Genomic DNA, 18,956 nt, shown 5'->3' on the forward strand with positions numbered 1-18,956 from the left:
CCTTTTTTACAGTACTAATTAATTCTACGATGGCTGGGCTTTACAAAATGATTTCTTCTCTGATGAGATAAAGGCACTTTTACATATTTGATAACCTGTAATTCTGAGAAGTGTCTTTGACAAAAATCAGAAAAGCCAGGTTCTCTTCATGATCTGAGTCTCAGCTAAATGCTTGATTTACTTTAGCCTGAGTCTCAACTTCTTCATCTGCAGAATCATAAGGTCTGACTTACTCTGTTGTATGGAAATTGTACTTAATGGATCCCCAAATGTTGCATGAAAATGTTAGACTTGCAAAAAGAGGGAAACTGGGGCATCTATGGGGATGGGTTGGGAGGATAGCAGGGTGTATCAATGAAGAAAACCCCTTATCTGTCTCATGTATAATTAACTGAGGCTTAAATGCTGTACTGCTTTAAAACAAATGAAAACCATTGAAGAGATATGAAATCATCTCTAAGACCTTATTGAAGCTCTAACATTCTAGGATTTTTAGCTTTCCTCAAAGTAGTAGGGACCAAAAAATGGTGATACTATAAGACATTGCAATGATGTGCAATAATGAATAAACCATGCTTCCGATCAAGCTCAAGCTTTTGACCTGAAAGAAGCTAAGTTGAAAACAGGTCATAGCAGAGAGGATATGCATCCATCTTGACACTCCAACCCCTGGTTCTCTCCGGTTTGGGATGATATCTGTCTCTAAGCCTTCTCAGAAGTATTGTAGGTTTCATTATGGATGTAGAGTTTCTTTAAAGTCCTCTGGCTACAGGAATTCTTGAATGTTGAAGTCCAAGCTAGAGATCAGCTAATCCAGTCCTCTCCTATTACAAAGAAGGAAGCAAGTCACTCATTTTCACTTCCCTTAACTTTAAGAAAATTAAAGGTAGCAAAAGCTCAGTTTTGCTCAACCATGTGAGGCTGAGGCTCCCACCATCTGTAGTTAGAAACAAAAAAAAACCCAAACTAACAACGTGGCTTTAGACCAATTATACCCAGACAACAACTTCCACACTTCAGGATACTTGAATAACTTAGTATCAGCAGATCAAGGAAATCCCATTGTCATTGTTAAATATCTATTTGCTTAGCTTCCAGGACACATTTTTCATCATTTTCGTATGTATGTTCTGACTGAGGAGCTAGGAGGACCAAGTAATATTGGCTTCATTTGATAAATACTTTACTAATCTCTGCATATTCCCAGGGCAGGACAGTCACAGTGCTTCTACAGCCAGTGAGAGTGCCATGTGAGAGGAGAGTGAATAGCACGTGGCAGTGAGCACCTGCAGCTGAAATTCATTTTCTGACAAGGATTCTAAAACAAGCGATATGTGTCTGTTTGCCACTGCATACCTGGTGCAGTCCTTCCTTCACACCTGGGGGAAATTCGGCAGTAGCCCCTATTTCCGTCAGTACCTTTGGAGTCTTGCTGTGTTCGATGGTTGGTCTAGGGGTCCTCATTTGAACAGAGAATTGACTTCAGCATGATAACTAGCAGATATTATAAGCAGTGGTGGTTCATTGTTTGAGAGGCAGGTGGTCTAATTTCTACGAGCTCCACTGGGAAATTCCATTTTCTCCCCAAACTGTCTTTCCATGAAGAGCATGACCCTTGAATGGATGAGCCATCACATTTCTGATGCACGCCATCTTTGGAAACTGACTGCCTGGGCTTGAACCTGGGCCTAGCCCATCATTGCCATGTGTCATTGGCAAAGTTGGTCATCTTCTATAATTCTCATCTCTTCATTCTTAAAATGGAGATCATACCACTACTGAATTCAGAAGGAGTTACGAGAATTAAATGAGGTAATCTTCATAAAGTGCCTAGGCCTGAGTATTGGTGTATTTTAAGTATTCCATAAGTGTTCACTATTATTATTCATAAACTATTGGCACAGTTGGTATGAGTGTAGGATAGTGCACCCCATAAAGATTGACCTCAGTGTGATGATGGGCGCCCTGTGCGTTGGATCAGAAAGGCCTGGGGATTAGGGTCAAGTTAAAAGAGAGAACCTTTGTACAGCTGAGCCAACATGGCCCTGCCCTCCTAAATATGTCTAAACCTCTGTCATTGAAAAATCGTGTTATGTTTTCCATTCTTAAATTTATATATACTATTTTAATAAAGCAATGCATAATACATTTTACATATACATTTATATGAGTTCTTCCTAAGTAAGTCCCTAAATTCTCTTATATTTAGGTCTCATAATTACTCTTGCTTGACACAGTCTCAGCAGGGAGCCCTGAGGTTTTCTTGCTCTCTCACCCTCCAAAAAGAAATGCAAAAACCAGATGTGAAATGTCTCAAATTATATTTGCTATGAATAGAGGAGAACATTTAAGTGTGGTGTGTTCAACTTAATCAGTCACATTGAACACCTTCTGGAATGTAAAAAAGCAGCTACGGTGTTGGAGAGAGAGACAGAAGACTAAGCATAAAGACAACGTACTCTCTAGATGGCCATCAGGTAGTGGGGCTGAGACCCATACAAGGTAATACATGGCAGAATATAAAAAGCAACATAGGATCCGTCCCAATGAGTTACGTGGGATATAAGGGAGAGAATCATTCCATTCAGGAGAGGGATGTGAGAAAGTTTAGTAAAGGAAGGGATATTTGATCTAGCCTTCAAGTAGAGAAATTAATTTTGATGAGCAGAATAAAGGCTGAAAGGGTAAATATGAACTAGTTCTGTCTTCAGAGAATGTAGTATATTAGCACAGGAAACTGAACATTGATGATTTCAGTACAATTAGAGGGGTGTGGGATGAAGACTACTAATGGACTGGTACTGTCCGGAGAGGCATCCCAGAGAAGATGACTGTGGAGTGTCATGTTGAAAGATGAGGAGTAGATGCCCTCTTCCCTCCCCACCACCACCACCGTGTCTGCTTTGCAGTGGGTGTTGCGTTTTGAAAGACATGAGACATGAGGAGGCTGCATCTATGAGAAAGAATGAGTAGTAGTTTTACCTAGACTACTGCAACAAAGGCCAGCCATGGCAGATGTTGACAGCCTACTCCAGGGGTGGAAGTAGAACTGAAGTACAGGGTACAAATAAGAGATGTCAGAGACAGACAGTCATTTGTGTCTAAGAAGGAAGTTGTGGACATCATCTCGTTAAGGATAATATTCTCCCTTGTACCTGCTCTTGAAAGAGAACCATCTACTTACGAAGGAAAATTCTATTTAAATTAATTTGTCTTCCATTTCTCAGGCAAAATAGTCAGTGCTACTTTTGGTTATTTTTATATTCAAAAAATGAACTGGAAGATATTTCAGAGGTAAAAGTAACTCCTATCTTTATTGTTTAGGTAACAATTTCCCTATAGCAGAAAGATATGGCACATGTGTGCCAATGTGCTGTGCACTGTGTGGCTGCCTTTCCGTTAGAGCTGTATACATATAGTCACCATCAATTATATTCAAGTGCCTCGTCTCAACTGCCCTGTATGACTGGAAGTATCAAAATGCAGTACAATGGTACAGAAAGGAAAAGAAGACAATGACATGGAAAGGCCAGAAAGATAAGAGGGAACTCCTGCAACTTATTCGCACATAGGTACCCGTCTCCTTCATTCAAGATGTAAAAATGTTTTTATTACAAATTAAATTACAAATTCTGTGATCTATGGCACAATAGAGCTATCTTTATATCACCTTGACATGCCTCCCCCTAAAGCCACGATTTAACCCCTTTTGCTCTAATTCTGCAGGTTAACCTGATGAGCTCAGGGCATCCGAGAAACAGAGGGAAGCCTGTCCAGCTCAGGATGCGCTGTAACATCTCAGTAGCACATTTAAATCATATGTTTAGGCTGACAGGCGAGCGTATTTCAGGGCAGAATCCTTAGAAAGCAGGAGACAATTTCCTTCAGCTCCACGTCATCATTTGATGTAGATTGCCTATTATATTCTCAAGGTATTATGAAAAATGGATTTGGAGATATTTTCTTGACAGCAGGTAGACTAATGGAATCTGGTGACAGTATTTAAAATGTGCAGGGGTTTGTTATAACATGGTAATAGAAATATCAATTGCACTGACAGGTTAAAAAAAATCTGTCAATGAATGATAATGAAGTTATTTAAATGTCGGCTCACTCACAAACATTTTCCAAACCCTAAATTATTCTCACTGCTTTAACCTCATGCATCCTAAGTTATTAAGGAACAGAGTCTGAGATGCAGCCAGTGCGCCTTTGGCTTTGGAAGCTATTTTTATGCTGCCAAATGCAGTAGGAGCAACGAAAGTAGCTGTTCTTAATGATTTGAGGAAAGAAAGAAAACACAGAAGCCACAGCTGCTTGATTTAGAGGTGAATGCTGTTCTGCTTTCAGACATCTCTTTGGCACTGATTTGAGTAATGCCCTGTTGCTTCCTGTCCCCACCCTTCCCTCTACAGCTCGAGTCTTTGGTTTGTGACCTTGGCAATATGGCTCAGAGTGGTGTATCTGGGATAGGACATCTTCTGTCTCTGGGGCCTGGAGGTGGAGGAGGAGGAGGAGGTCAGGTTATTTGGCTATTTTTTAAAGCCTTTGGAAAAAGTAGCCTGGCTCATCCTTGGTTCGAGAGTGAGTCCACTAGGCTTCATGCATTCATGCATCCACATTTGCATACAGAAAAGACAACTATCTGGTGTGCCAGCACTGTCCTGAGGACTGGGGGCTTGGGAGTGAGCACAGATAGGTTCTCTGCCCTTATGGCACTTAGACTGGTCAGGAAATGGGTATAAGGCAGAGCTTCCCGGTAGGAGAGATAGTAAAGGAGCATGGAACCTGCTAACCATCTGGCCCCCCTTGTTCCGCACAGCTGACTGCATCTGCTAGCAGCAGGGACGCAGCAGTCCTTGCCAGACTAGATGGGCTTCCTCACTTCAATTTAGTAGAAATCCAGTTGGTCACACAAGAAGGGCAAGCCTCCATCAACTCCGCCAGTCAGTCAGACACCAATTGTGAGTGCCTGCTGTGTCCCGGACACTCTTGTGAGTGATCAAAGCAGACATCTGTCCTGCTCTCACGGAGCTTACATTCCACTGAGGAAGATAGTCATTGGCAAATAAGTAAAAATCTACTGGATGGGGATAAATACTAGAAAGGGAAGATAAAAGAGGCTAAGGAGATTGGAGGATGTGGGGGGAGCAAAAGGGGTGCTGATTCCTATAGTAAGACTAGTGTCCACAAAGAAGTGAGGGGCCCTCTGAGGAAAGGGCCTGCTAAGTATAGGAATAGTGAGGCTGGTGTGGGCAGGGGTGGGGAGCAGGCAGAAAGCAGAGGGATTAAGCATTGGTTGTCTCATAGTTATATTACAAACCTATTAAATTAAAAGGTGAATGTGACTTGTCCATAGTAAGTCCAGTGTTTATTTTCTGAGAAAACCCGTACACTGGTGGGTGCCTGAGCCCCCTGCTTTTTGACTTCTAGGACTTGGTCTCTTTCAGACTGTGACATCTTGGTAATCTTCATGAGACATCATCAGATCATCAGTGGGTTGACCCACTCAGGTTGTTCATATTTCTAGCCTTTCCAGGGGCCAGGGTAGACCAGATCAAAGACATACATTTTTTTCTTCTTAGATCATTGTGAGAGTTTCTACTTGTACTTTTCTTAGACTTGATTCTCCCTGGCAGGCCCTCTGTCTTTTTATCTGGTATGAAGAATAACCAGGTTTTGGTCTACACCATATGTTTCAGTTCATATACCTCTTACAAAAGAAATGCTAAACTAGATTTTGTAAATCTATTTCCTTTTCTTCTCGTGGCTTTTGAGTGAGACAGTTCCTTGGCCTTCCAAGTTCTTCCAAGAATCTTCCAAGTTCCGTGGCCGTCAGCAGGTTGGCTGCGTGCCTGGGTCCTCCTTATGTAATGTGATTCATAGCAGTGTCCATCTCATGGGATTCTAAATGGGAAGAGTTTAGATCATGTTGTAAGTACCTGATAAATTTTGTTATTACTATCTGTGAGGTTTTATTAAGCATAATAGTCTATTCAACAATAGAAACTGGCACAACTATTGTAAAAACAGAGTGCAAAATCTTTACCTCTTAAATTCTAGTTCTTACCTGTACCTTACCAATACAAGTCTCATACCAAAGTTCTAGTACACATATTCTTTAAAATATGATAGATGAAGTTCAGTTACCTTTTAAAATGGTAATAGCTTCATGAATATCTTCTCTTCTAATCACACTAAATCTAAATCATTTTCTGTGACTGAGATTTTCCTTGTTGAGGGTTTTAGTGAGTGTTGGGTAAAGAATACCAAAAATAACAACCAAGAAAGAAATGAGTGATAAATCACAAAAGCTATCATTTATAGATTGCTTATTGCATGCCAGTCATTGTGTTTAGCACTTTTGATGGATTAATTTAGATTACAAATGATTCTGTGCTTATTTATTAGCTCATTTGATGGCGAAAGATTATAGTAGAGGAAATCCAATCATATATTTTATTTCTTCCATTCCTTGTGGAAACTAGTCATGTCCTGTATTGATTCCTTCTTCAAGTGTGATGCTCAAGCTATCTCAAAGAGACCATAAGGTCTTGGAAGGCAGATGCCATGACTTGAATGGGGTTTCTCCACTCCTCAAGGTAGCTCACTTCAGGTCTATGCATATAGCAAATACTTAAAGACTTGCTTTCAAATGCTCTAAAAGTCACTATTTAAGACATGTTTGTAAAAGGGGTTGATTAAAGATCAAAAGCAAAAAAAAAAAACCTTGTGAGCCTTGATTTAATCACTTCTATGTTTATTTTCCTGTAATGCACGTTTTTTAAGCTTTGTTTTGCACAGCATAGATGTTGACAGAAACTCTGTTTTTCATTTGTATGTAAGTCAGTCTGTAAACAAAACCTGGAAAAAGATGCTTTCTTTGGAGTGTTTTCAAAAAATTATGCAAGTTCAGGATGTAAGGCTGCTTAGATTGAATCTTATGTCTTTGTGTGTGATATGTTTTTAAGGTCACTTCCTTTTTTATCATTTATAATAATCACTTTATGGTTAGCATAGGCTAGCATTTCTCTCTGAAAATTTAATTTGTCTTAAATATTTTTATTTTGCCCCCTTTTCTTATAAAACCAGATCTTCGGTCTCATAATCTGTGCTTTATGTGTGTGTGCGTGTGTGTGTGTCTTTGATGTTGTTTCCCAAAGTACATTGCTCATAATGCTAATCTCATTAGCTAACCCTCAAGAATGAATCTTGTAATCAAATATATTTGGAAAATGTTTCATGAAATATGCATTTAAGACATTCACAGTGTATATTAGAATAATAAAATTTATGTACGTATATTAAAAAATCATAAAATGTATAAGTTCTGAAGTAAAGAAACATTAAATATTTTGCCTAATCAAGCAGTTCCTAACAATTTTTTTATCTTGGATAACAGTCCTCTCCCTTATACCTAGGGATGATACTTAAAATATTTAACAGCCAGTATATTGGCTCACCAGCCAGCCTGCTGCTCAACTGTCTGGCTCTCCTCTGCTCTTTCAGGGCCTGTGTCCCTAGGAGACTGCAGTTCCTACAGTTGACCATGCAAGGATAACTGGAAGCATCTGTTAGCTGTGAAGGGGGGGTTGCTAATGGGCACTAGGAATTGCTTCCCAGGGTGGAGTGCCTCCTCCAAGGTCACTCTCTCTGCTGAGACTCAGGCTGGTTGGTTTAAGCACTGACCAATCAGAGCAGGTGCTTGTCATAGTGCTAAGCAAGTTTCTTGAGGACCTCTGCTGTCTAGCCCTCAATCTTTTAGTGGCTGAACTGTGAAAAGATCTAGGTTTCCAAGGAAGAGGCCATGTGGTGAGGCTGGCAGAAATGCCACTCAAAGAACTTGGTGCACTAACTACTTAACAACTGGTTTGCAAGTATTGAATATTTTCACTCTTGTACCATACATTGAACCAATGTATCCCAGATGATTATTAGTTTTACCCATGACACATATAATATTCTATCTAATTCCACTTCTGTGGGACAACCTTGAACAATTGCTAGTCTATGCCATTTGGGGTATGTGTAAATGTGTCATTTATTTCTCTATTGTTTATTATGATGTCTTAATGTTTAAACACATAGCTCTTTTAGAATTGAGAACTAACAAATTTTGATTCTGTTTTTGAGCACTGAATATAGTCAAGGGGCAACAGGTGGAACAAAGAGTAATAGCAGATACCTTTGAAAGATCTGTATTAGTGATGTTTTAGTAAGAGTGTCCAGTACAATACTTGTAGGCTTCTGAAAAAAGTTGCTAATGTCAATCTGAACTAATCATTATCATTATCATCTTGTCACATTAGGATTTCAGTTAAGTACCCCCCATACACACATATAATTTGTATGGTTTATATATGGAATCATCCTCATTTATGCTTCTAGAGTATGCTTTTTGAATGTAATATAGTCATAAACTATCTCACAGATGAACTTAATAGAAATTATAAGAAACTATATCACCCCTCTATAGTCTGGTCACTACTTCTCTAGCCTCCTTTCCCATCATCCCACTAGTAAAACAACCCTTCTCTCATCTCTGCCACAGTCCTACTGACTTCTACCTATCAATAGGCAGAGCGTGTGAATGTAGCAGTGTTTGTACCTTTCATCCTCCTCCTATCTCCACTGCAGTAGATTTTGCCTTTGTTTGTTCTTGAACTTGTGAATATCGTTCAGTATAATGAATAGAAAAAGTAACCTCTAGTAACTCTATCTCTCGTTTACTAATCAAAGGCTACTGAAATTTTGGAGATAAGCAAGTAGTAGTAAGAAGAGAAAGGTGACCCAGTAAAGCCAAGGTAAGAGTGGGAAAAAAATGCCAAACACTGAGATTGGATTGAGTAAAGAAAGATGTCTCAGATACATCTCATAAAGTAGGAAGAAATTTCACATCGGCATGGGTTTGAGGAGAAAAAGATAAGAATATGGAAGGAGGATTTAAAGAAGTTTGTTGTAGTCCATGAATAAGATCTCCTATAAGAGTTTTGGAATGCTTTGGGACGTTCTCAGCTATCAAGCCAATGCCTGTCTGATTGAAGAGCCCTGATCCTGGAGAAAACAGTCATGCATCTGGGTTTCACAAGGTGCTTTCTAGTTTGTGATGCTCTTACTACTTTTCTGTTATCAAGCTCTACCCATTTTTCATTTTCAAGGTCCATAGTTTTTCCAAGAAGCTTTGTATAACACCCCAATCTTCAGTGATTTGGAGTATCATCTAAATTCTATAAAGTAGTGACTATTTGATATGTATATGTATGTGTGGATGGATAGATAGATAGATAGATAGATAGATAGATAGATAGATGTGTGTATAATATTATGTAATACTATGTAATTATAATAACATGATATTACTTATATTAGTGTATACAACATATATAAATGTTAGGGGAAATGATGTCCTGGATCCCCAGCCAGAATAAATTCTTAATTCCTTAAATCCAGGATCCCATATTATACAGCTTTCTTGCTTCAGTGCCTGGTCCAGAGTTGCCCTTAATACGTAGTGATGAGGTCATTAACACAAACTTCTATTTAGTCTTTATGGCCTATAGGAATTTGTAACTTTAATCATCACCAGAAGTGAATTAAAATGATTGTGTTTTTGTGTTTTTCTAATTAAATGCACTTTCTAAGCTTTGTTAATTCTTCTCTGTAGTATGCACTTAATACGTTATACCTTGACATTTTTGTCTCTGAGGTAAAGCTGTTAGATTCTTGGGAGTAGGGACAATGTGTTGTATCCTGGTACTTAGCACAGGGCCTGGTGTATTTCACGAGCTATACAAATGTCAGTGATGAGTGAATGCAGTATGAATGGATGGATTACATTGGCGATATCTTCTGTGCACAAAGAAGTCTGAGAGGAAATCTATCTTACCTTTTAAAAAAAGCTGGCAAAATTGTATAATTCAAAAAAAAATAAAGTGGTATAATGTAACACAGGGCTTAGGGCGAGAATACCTGGATTCAAATGCTGGCTTGCAATTTACCAGCTAATGTCTTTGCAGGGTTCACTTAAGTTCTCTCAACAACTTTCTTGAAATACAGATAATATTACCTACTGTACTTGATTTTTATGATGATCTAGTAAGATGACAATTCTGAAACATATAATGGGCTTTCCCCAGAGGAGGTTATTAAAGCCTATTTTTTCAGTCTAAATTAACAAGTTATTGACCAATGACTAGATAATAAGAGAATCTCCAAAAACAACAGTGTCAGTTCCAAATAATGTCCTCCCAACTCCAGGTTGCTTAACAGTGAAAAAGTCTACTGAGTAAGACTGTAAAATTTCACTTACTATTAAGACATTTTCTTACTCTTAAATAAAAGTAAAAGAATGAATGACCTTTAAAGGGACTGACCCACCATATATTCTATGACTCATAAAAGGAAACACAATTTGAAGACAAATCAGAAGAGCCTGCTTTTCCACTGTGCCAAAGATAAAGCAAAATTTTGAAAGTAGCAAATCTGTGTAAAAACCCTTTATTTCTGTGGTCAACTCAAGGGACACCCTCATTTATTATTCTTTTAAAATTAACCACATCTTTTATGCAATGTGCATACGGTAGGGAGTAGTAGAGATATAGAGTTTTAATTTTTACCAATTCAATTTAAATGCAAATGTTAACCACTCACATGATGTTCCCGTGTACATAATTAAGCATCATTATATACTGCATGAATCATTTAAAAATCTCGCGAGAGCCATTCTGCTAGGTAAAACATGCATTTATACTGACAGGCAGCCAGATGACATATTTCTGTCCACATTAATGCTTCTTTTGAATTATAGGTCAACCGATTATGGGACAACCTATGAGAAGCTGAATGATAAAGTTGGGTTGAAAACAATTTTAAGTTATCTCTACGTGTGTCCTACCAACAAGCGTAAGGTAAGAAATGTATATTCAACATGGCATTTATTCCTGATATTACTTCTGCCTTGATTGGCTAACCTCTCTAGTCACCTAAAAATCCATTACAGTTAAGCTGGAATTAGAGAAGTAAAGATGAGTTGATGGATATTAAGGTGGCAAAATGTCTGACACATCATAATTTTCAGATCTACACCTTGTAAGTATAGGAGGCAAGGGGTATGTGTATCATTAACATTTCCTAAAGGCAGCTACAGGGAAGGACTTCTGTTGAGTGGATGGTGCTCAGAATGAGCCTTGACAGGATAGAGGAAAGGGTGGATTTTTCATCTGATATCCCCATCCCCCATTTTCCCTTAACATGGAGTAAACAGATTAATTAGAATTGAAATGAGTGCATTGTCCTGCAGCAGATTGGAATTTGCATTTCTAAAGTTTGTTCAGCCTGCACACGAATGTCAGGATGAAGGCATTGCTGGAAGGACCCATAGAAATCATCATATATCACACCCTGATTTTATGGATGAGAAAACTAGGTTCAACAAATGGTAATGGTTTTAGTCCATTGCAGAATTAAGGGCACAATGGAGACTAGATTTCAGGTTTTTTTGAGTGATGGTCATACTGTTTTCACCACATTATTTCCTCCTGTTAAGAGAGATTATCTACTCTTCAAAAAGAGATGCTATTTTCTCAGGAAGAAAATACTTGCTTTTAAATGATAAAGACTTGTTTATCTTCAGAGGAGAGTGGTGTTAAATTCATTGTTTGATTTTTATAAACTTGTGTTCTCAGATTCTGAATTCTGACATACAATTTCTTAGTGTTATATGGATTACATGTACTAATAGTATCCACCAGGAAGTAGAAAACTGACATTCATTAATATGTCCCAGGCCATATACGGGTATGGTAGCTCTGATATCTAGGTCCTCATTTTAGATCTGTCAGTGATTACTGTTATGATCTCGAGTAGATTCTGCACTTCATTATCTGGACTGTGGAAGGTGGATGAGAATATCTCTAAACAGTCATCGTCAACTCTGGCTACACATTCCCAAATATGCATTTGATTCCTAAATGTGCAAGCCCTGCTGATGCCCCTGTTACTCTGGATTAGAGCTCAGATAACTGTACCTTGAGTGAGCTCCCCAGATGTTTCTAGTATGTATCTAGGATTAAGAACCACTTTTATAAAGTGTAATGTTCCCTTGGCTCTAAACATTTCAAGTTCTTCAGTAGAAGCAATATAACTTACCAGTCTCACATAGACTCTGGAGTCAGATAGCTTGAATAAACACTCAACTAAACCAATTAACAAATGTATAAGTATGGTGATTTACTTAATCTCTCCAAGCAATGTCATCAAATTTAAAGTAGGGATAATTATAGTACCTACCTCATGAGAAAAACTTGTAAGGATTATGTGCAACAAGGCATTTCAAGAGTTTAGCACAGAACAGTTAAGACTTAAGAAATGTTTTCTCTTCACTCTCTTCTCCCTTACTAATCTTTCTCCTCCTCTTTATACATATAATTATTAGGAGTTACAGTAGTGATTAACCTCTATAAATAGCAGCATTCATTAGAACTTTTTGTAGTGATAGAGATGTTCCTCTAAGCTGTCCAATACGGTGGACATTAAACTTGAGGCTAGTGAGTATTTGAAATGTGATGTGAAATAATGTGATGAGGAACTGAATTTTAAATTTCATTTAACTTTAATTAATTTAAATGTAAATAGCCACATGCAGCTGATGGCCACAGTATTGGACAGCATAACAATAATGTCAGCTGCACAAATTTACAGATAATACCCTGAGCATTCCTATCATTTTTGTGGCTGATTATGGGTCCATCATCAACAATTACATCTAAACAATTTTGATCTTCTGTATACAATCCTAAATTGAGGAGCTGAATTTATATCCTTTATTTTTATAATGAGATTTAGTTATGTTTGTTGGCTTTGAATTGATTTTTGTAATCCCTATTGATTTTTCCTCTAGTTCCCATTTTTTAGTAAATTTTGCTTAACAATCAACAAACTGTAGGCACCATAGGATATAAAAGATAAATAAGCCAGCATCTCACCCTCAAAGGTCCTGTATGCTAGTAATAAATGCACTATGACTTTTTATAATTAAAAAGGTTGCTTGACTCTGCTTCTACCTAGCAGCTGACTTTGGGTGAAATATTTCTATTTTCCCATTTGTCAGGTGATGAAGGTAAAAACAAGGAAATTTACAGCTGGAAGAGACCTTAGAATTGTTCTAATCTAGTGATAGTCTCTGTTTTATTGTTGGCATTAGAAAGGAATGTGATAAAAAGAAACAAAATGCCAAATATTGAATGTGAGCACAGGCTTTTCTGTGGCAGCAGGAGATGTGGTTGTGACCTGGAGACTCAAGATTGTTTGCAGGAGCAGGACTTGAAGGATACTGTCAGGTCCTGATGTAGCTCCTAAGACCGGAAGGAAAGCTTAAATGGAATATCGCAAGGAGCCCTGCCATCACATCCACTCATGTCAGTAAACCACTGTCAGCCAGGCTGGATACCTAATCATGGCTATTTGGAGGACTCTAAAAAGGGCACTTGGCCATGGGTGTTGAAATGAAATTACGACTTGGCAGACCCTGTTTCCAGAGAAAGAGAAGTTGTTGCCCATGACTATGAGAGAACAGCTTTCTCTGGACCGATTACCTTCCAAAAGCAGAGGCAGACCCGTGCTGTTTAAATCACAATGTTTATAGGTGAACCTAAGTGAAGGGATCTTTTCCTCTACAGATAAATGAGGCCTTCAGGGTCGCTTTCTGAGATGCGGATAGATTTAAGAAATATTGGAGGACGATGAAGGTCTTCACAATGGTGTAAAAATCAATAAAGTTGACATAGCAGTATATTTGTGTATAGTTTTTCTACTTATGAGGTGAATTTATCACCATGAAATATGTACTTTTGCCCCCAAAGGGACATATTTGAGCCAAAGAGATAGTACCTGTAAGCATTATAAACTGTGAATGTATTTCTCCCAATCAATGAGAGCTTATGTTAAAAAAAAAAAAAGAAGAAGAAGAAGAAAATGAAGAAGAAGAAAAGAAATACCAGGCCCTATTAATTATAAAGGACAAAGGCACTCAAGTTTGCTCCAATTCTCCCAGGACTTCTGCATCCTCCCATGAAAAGGCAGGTTCCTTCATAGGGCTGGATTAATTCTTTTAGGTCTCTAGGGTGCTACCTAGCAAGTTAACGTCTTTTGTACCAGATTTGTCTATGCCTTTCACATCAGTGGGAGCAACTGGAATAAAACTGACATCGGGGTAACCATCTTGCATTCCCAGAAGCCTGTTTGCCTTCACGTTCTTATGGCTATTTTTAGCTGCTGGTGAGGACAAGGACAGTTGTTCCATCAGCACGTCTCCCCCAGCGGGCATGATGCCCTGGCTTTGCAGGCAGCTTGTTAGGGGCATATTAGTATCAGAGTCTAGAGCAAAACAGGCCCTTATTTACAGGGTAAATTGTGATCATCCATTGGCTGTTTCTCTGCACACCTGCTTTGAAGTACAGCAGCCTTCCTTGAATACATCTGTGACAGTAAAAACTGTAATGTCATCATAGGTCAGCTGAGGAAATCCTGACTAAGAGACATAGAAAGCCTGCCGCAGGTATTATCCTAGCTCACGCATACTCTTTGGAAGGAACTCTGCACCTGGCCTCTGACATATGAGGAGGCCCAAAAGAACAAGAATGAGTGGATCCTAGTGCCAGAGGAGAGGCAAGCTATCTGTCCCTATGTCCGCAAGGGACAGCACTCCCCCACCCCCAGTTCAAAGTAAATCCCAAGGCTTGTTGGTGTCAGCAGTGGTTTATTGGCTACATATGCAAAATCCTCTGAGCAAAGATGATTTAAGCTGCATCTGAAATGAACAGCTGAGATGTAGAGGGTGATGGAAGGAACTAATACAGATGTAACAAAGAAAAAAAATCAGTGCTGAAACCTCAAGCTCACTCTTAAATTCTCACTGAGTTTATTTGTATTCTATCTAAAAAGAAAACTTCTTTCTACTCAGTGCATATCTATCAGCCATACCTTTCCCATCTCCCACAACCAACCTTAGCTGTTCTCCCTTCACGAGGTGCTGTATAACATCTTCGAGGATTAAATCATACAAAATCCCAAGCGGCACTCGCTGGGGAAGAGAAGAAAAAAATGTGTTTTGTGTTTTTAAACTTCAAACAGCCAATTCATTTAGTTGTGATATCCTCGTACTCTCTGCACACTCTGTTCCCAGCAAAGAAAAAACCTAGAGAGAATTTGTTCTTTTTATTTCCTGTGCCCTTCCATACCCCAGCCCTCTCTCCTTTCTGTGTTATCACCGCTCAGTTAATATCCTTCCTTCTGAGAGAGGCTTCTGAGACTTTCGTCCTATATATGGGACCCTAGCTCCTCGAAACACGTCAATCACTCTTGCAGGTCTCTTGGTGCATGCCAGCGTCAAACACAGCTTGCATTTTCTCCAGATGTGTAGGTTTTGATTGCCAGACTGTCTATGGCACTTTCTAAGTAAGTGTTTGATGATTGACCCGTTGCTTCTTTTCTTTATATTCTAGGCATGCTTATTTCTTCCTGTTGCTTGCTTGGGTGGTCTATATGATGTATGTGACTTTTGAGGACAAAAAGAAGTGTGGGTGATTGTGTCTACCAGTTTCTCTTAATAAAAATTATTGTATCATTAATCAGAACCTAAAGGATGTCAGAGGTATTCAGATTCTGCTTTCTCATGTAACCAATAATGAAACTGAGTCCAGAGAATTTAGCGACATGCCTGAGGTTGTATGCAACTGGTGAACGAAAAGCTAAGATCATTCAATCTTTAATGTAAACCCCAAATGCCCCCAATTCTATAAAATCTAATCAGTTCCCCTAAGGAGATGTCTTACTCCCTTTTGTGTCCCAGGCATCTGCTGCTTCTCTGTTCTAGCACTTACCTCTCACTTCTGATTACAGTTGTTTTTGACCATGTCTAATCCCCCTCCTAAAAGGCAAGGTCCTAGATGGGATCAAATGCCTTGATTCTCTTTGTAGTCTCTCGCATGCCCAGCACAGGGTCTTGGAGTACAGTAGGTGTCCAACCCATGGCTGAGGGTTTGAACTGAACCTAGGTTGGGTTTTGGACTCCTAGGCTAGTACTTGAAAAGGAAGATGCTTTGTGAAACCAGCTTTGACTCATGTATTTTTTCTAATTATAAAATTAATTCTTTAAAGTCTATATATAAGGATAATAAAAAAAATCCCTGTAGATTTTAATCATTTCTAGGCCAAAATATATAATGTTATATTTCCTACCAAAAGGGCAGAATTAATAATTAAAATGCCAGGGCTTTGCATAGTAATCATTCAGTGTTATCTAGCGAGGCCAAGGGGAACTAGCATATTGTATAATACATCAAAGGGGGTACATGACATTTCCCTTGACAGGGACTCAACACTTGCCCATTCCATCCAGCCTCTTTTATCTGCCCCTCTGTACACAAGATCATGCATTTGCCTCTAATCTTTTAAAAATAACCTATGTTTCATTCATAAGGAAGTATCAGAGACATAATGGAGGTGGCATTTTCCAAACTTCAATAAAAGTGACTTTTTTAGCAAACAAATACTTACTTCCCTACACTTCACCTGAGCAATGATGGCTAAGGGAGAGTTCATCTCTTTGATCCTGCCTGGGTACAGCTGAGTTATTTATACTGCTTTGGTCTATCCCACATTGTTCTATTCCCTTTCTGAGCACTCAAAAATCAAATCAAATCCAAGGAAGCATGCTACATCTGCATTTTTTCTCTGGATGATTTTCCAGCAGCCATCCAAGCCCCTGGGTTTTTCAAACTACTGAATATATTAAGTGCAAGTTGTTCTGTTTGAAACAGGCAGAGTGCCAGGAGCAGGGCCCTCTAGCGAACCCCCTTGTTACCCCAAGGTAGCCCTGGGGAACCTTCTGAAATTCCTAAACTCCATAGAACACTGTTGAAAAAAAAAAATATTGATCTAGGCTATCCTCATTGTTTATACTGAGCTACACCTGAAATAGCCATGTTTCTTGTACTGTTTTATAAAGATTAAAGCACCTATGATAACATTTATAGATAAATAAAGACTAATACAACCACAGACTTTCCCATCTTAACATATAGTATATTACACAGTAGGTACCTAGTTGATTTTTATTGAATCTTATCTGTGTTGTCTTTTTAACACTAATGTTAAAAACAAAAAAGAAAGGAAGAAAGGCAGGCTCAGAATGTACCTGGTTTCTCCAGACTGATCTGGTTAACTAGCAGTTTACTGTTTTATTTCACATAGCATAATGTAGTACTAAGTACTTTTTTATTGGAAAGAAGTTTCTTACATAATTAACATCACAGACTCATTATTCCTCTTTTGTGGGATGTTGTATCTATCACATATGATAAGCATCTAATACATTAAATGTCAATCATGAATTGCTGATTTTAAAAAAACATCTAAGTTAGTACTCTGAGGATCAAATTTACTTGATGTTGCAGTTAAAATTCAGAGTTTTATTAGCCATATTTACGCCTAAAGTATATGCAGGTAACTAGCTAACTGAACAGGTAGGTAGATGACAGATCTATAGATCATCAACCTTTAGATAAATTGGCTTCAAGTGGTATTTCTTTACCAAAGTTGGGGAGGATGAGGATTAGAACTTTGCCTTTTGGTTTCATTCCTTTGTAACAAATGAAGTTAATCTGGATAGAGATTATCTGAAGTCCTCTCCCAATATTATGAAGTGAGATTATCTGAAGTCCTCTCCCAATATTATGAAGTCAGACTGATCTGGAAACTGCAGGTCTGTTATACCACTGACTGAGTCTCAGAAGGTAGGTTGCCTCTGTGGCCAGGAGAAGAGCAGTTGTCAAAAATGAAAGGAAGCCTGGTTCAGAGGCTGGATACCCATTACAGACTACCTGCTTACTGTTTATTTTTTAGATATCTGTCTACCCACTTATTTATTTCTGCCCTATCATCTGTCCTTATTTATTTCTGCCCTATCATCTGCCCTATCATCTGTTCTCTGAAGTCTGGCTGGCCTGATGTTAAACGCTCATCCATTACCCTTTCATGAAGGTCAAATGTGTTATTTCAGGTTGGTTCCCAGTTACAATCTGCTGTGGAAAATGGACAGAGGTCTTTTCCACATTCTGGTCTCTTTGCTTCAGCACACTCCATGTGGTTTCTCAGAGGTTTCCATCATCTGGTGTTTGACACACTGTATCTAGAACATTTGTTTCTAGTGAATAGTCCGTGCTGCTGTCATGATGGATGGAGATGAATGCACTGGCCGCTACAGGAAATTTGCCATATTTATTAAGGTGGGGATGTTTCACTCTAATATATCAGGTCTGCCCCAAGCTTTCTGTTGATACTGTGAGGAAAAATGAAGTCAATGTCTATGAATCTTTAATAAAACCATGTTTTTTCCTTCCCTGGAGAAATTAAGAGAGCACCACCAGCCTCAGGGCTAAATCATTTCAGTTTAAACGTGGCTTTTTCTGACCTGACCTTTCTCTTGACCAAATTGACTTTTGATGGTTTTGTCCCTGTTTCTCCAGGCACCCACCTCCAATCTTACTGGGTCCCTAACTGCTAATGGGTTTCTCATTTGTTAACCCTCCAAGTCAACTCCTTAAAATAACATTTGCAGAACAAAATTCTGTAGCTTGTAGGTAACAAAATGGGCTTTGATCTTCATAGGTGAAAAGGCCTCTCGTACGGCACATAAGGTGTAATGACTGAGAAAGAGCAATCTCTTCTTTAGCTGTTAGGGGCTGTGTGTGTTTGTTTGGGGACTAGAATACCAAGTATTGCCATGATTGTCAGCATCTGCTGCTGGAAATGAACATGCCTGTAGTGGAAGCAAGGACAATTTGGGTGAATCAAAAAATAAAAAATGGGGGAAAATAAAATATGCTGAATACACAAACTCCCACAAATAGGAAAAAGTATAGGAGGAAAGACAAAGCTAAACCAAGACAGGAGACGGT

The 18,956-nt window shown here is 38.7% G+C and overlaps 1 protein-coding gene across 10 annotated transcripts in view; it reads left to right on the plus strand.

The window, feature by feature from the left end:
* SORCS1 (sortilin related VPS10 domain containing receptor 1) overlaps nucleotides 1-18,956 on the plus strand; it is a 502,721-nt gene that overhangs the window by 272,971 nt on the left and 210,794 nt on the right. For all 10 annotated transcript variants that reach the window (XR_012133041.1, XR_012133039.1, XR_012133040.1 and 7 more), the window contains exon 3: nucleotides 10,808-10,907. Coding sequence is in view for 6 of the 10 variants with exons in the window: in XM_037001358.2 (XP_036857253.2) it covers nucleotides 10,808-10,907 (100 nt within the window). In the remaining 4 variants the exon portion in view is untranslated. The remainder of the gene's footprint in view (nucleotides 1-10,807; nucleotides 10,908-18,956) is intronic.

Source organism: Manis javanica, chromosome 7 (assembly GCF_040802235.1).
Source record: "Manis javanica isolate MJ-LG chromosome 7, MJ_LKY, whole genome shotgun sequence".
NCBI lineage: Eukaryota > Metazoa > Chordata > Mammalia > Pholidota > Manidae > Manis > Manis javanica.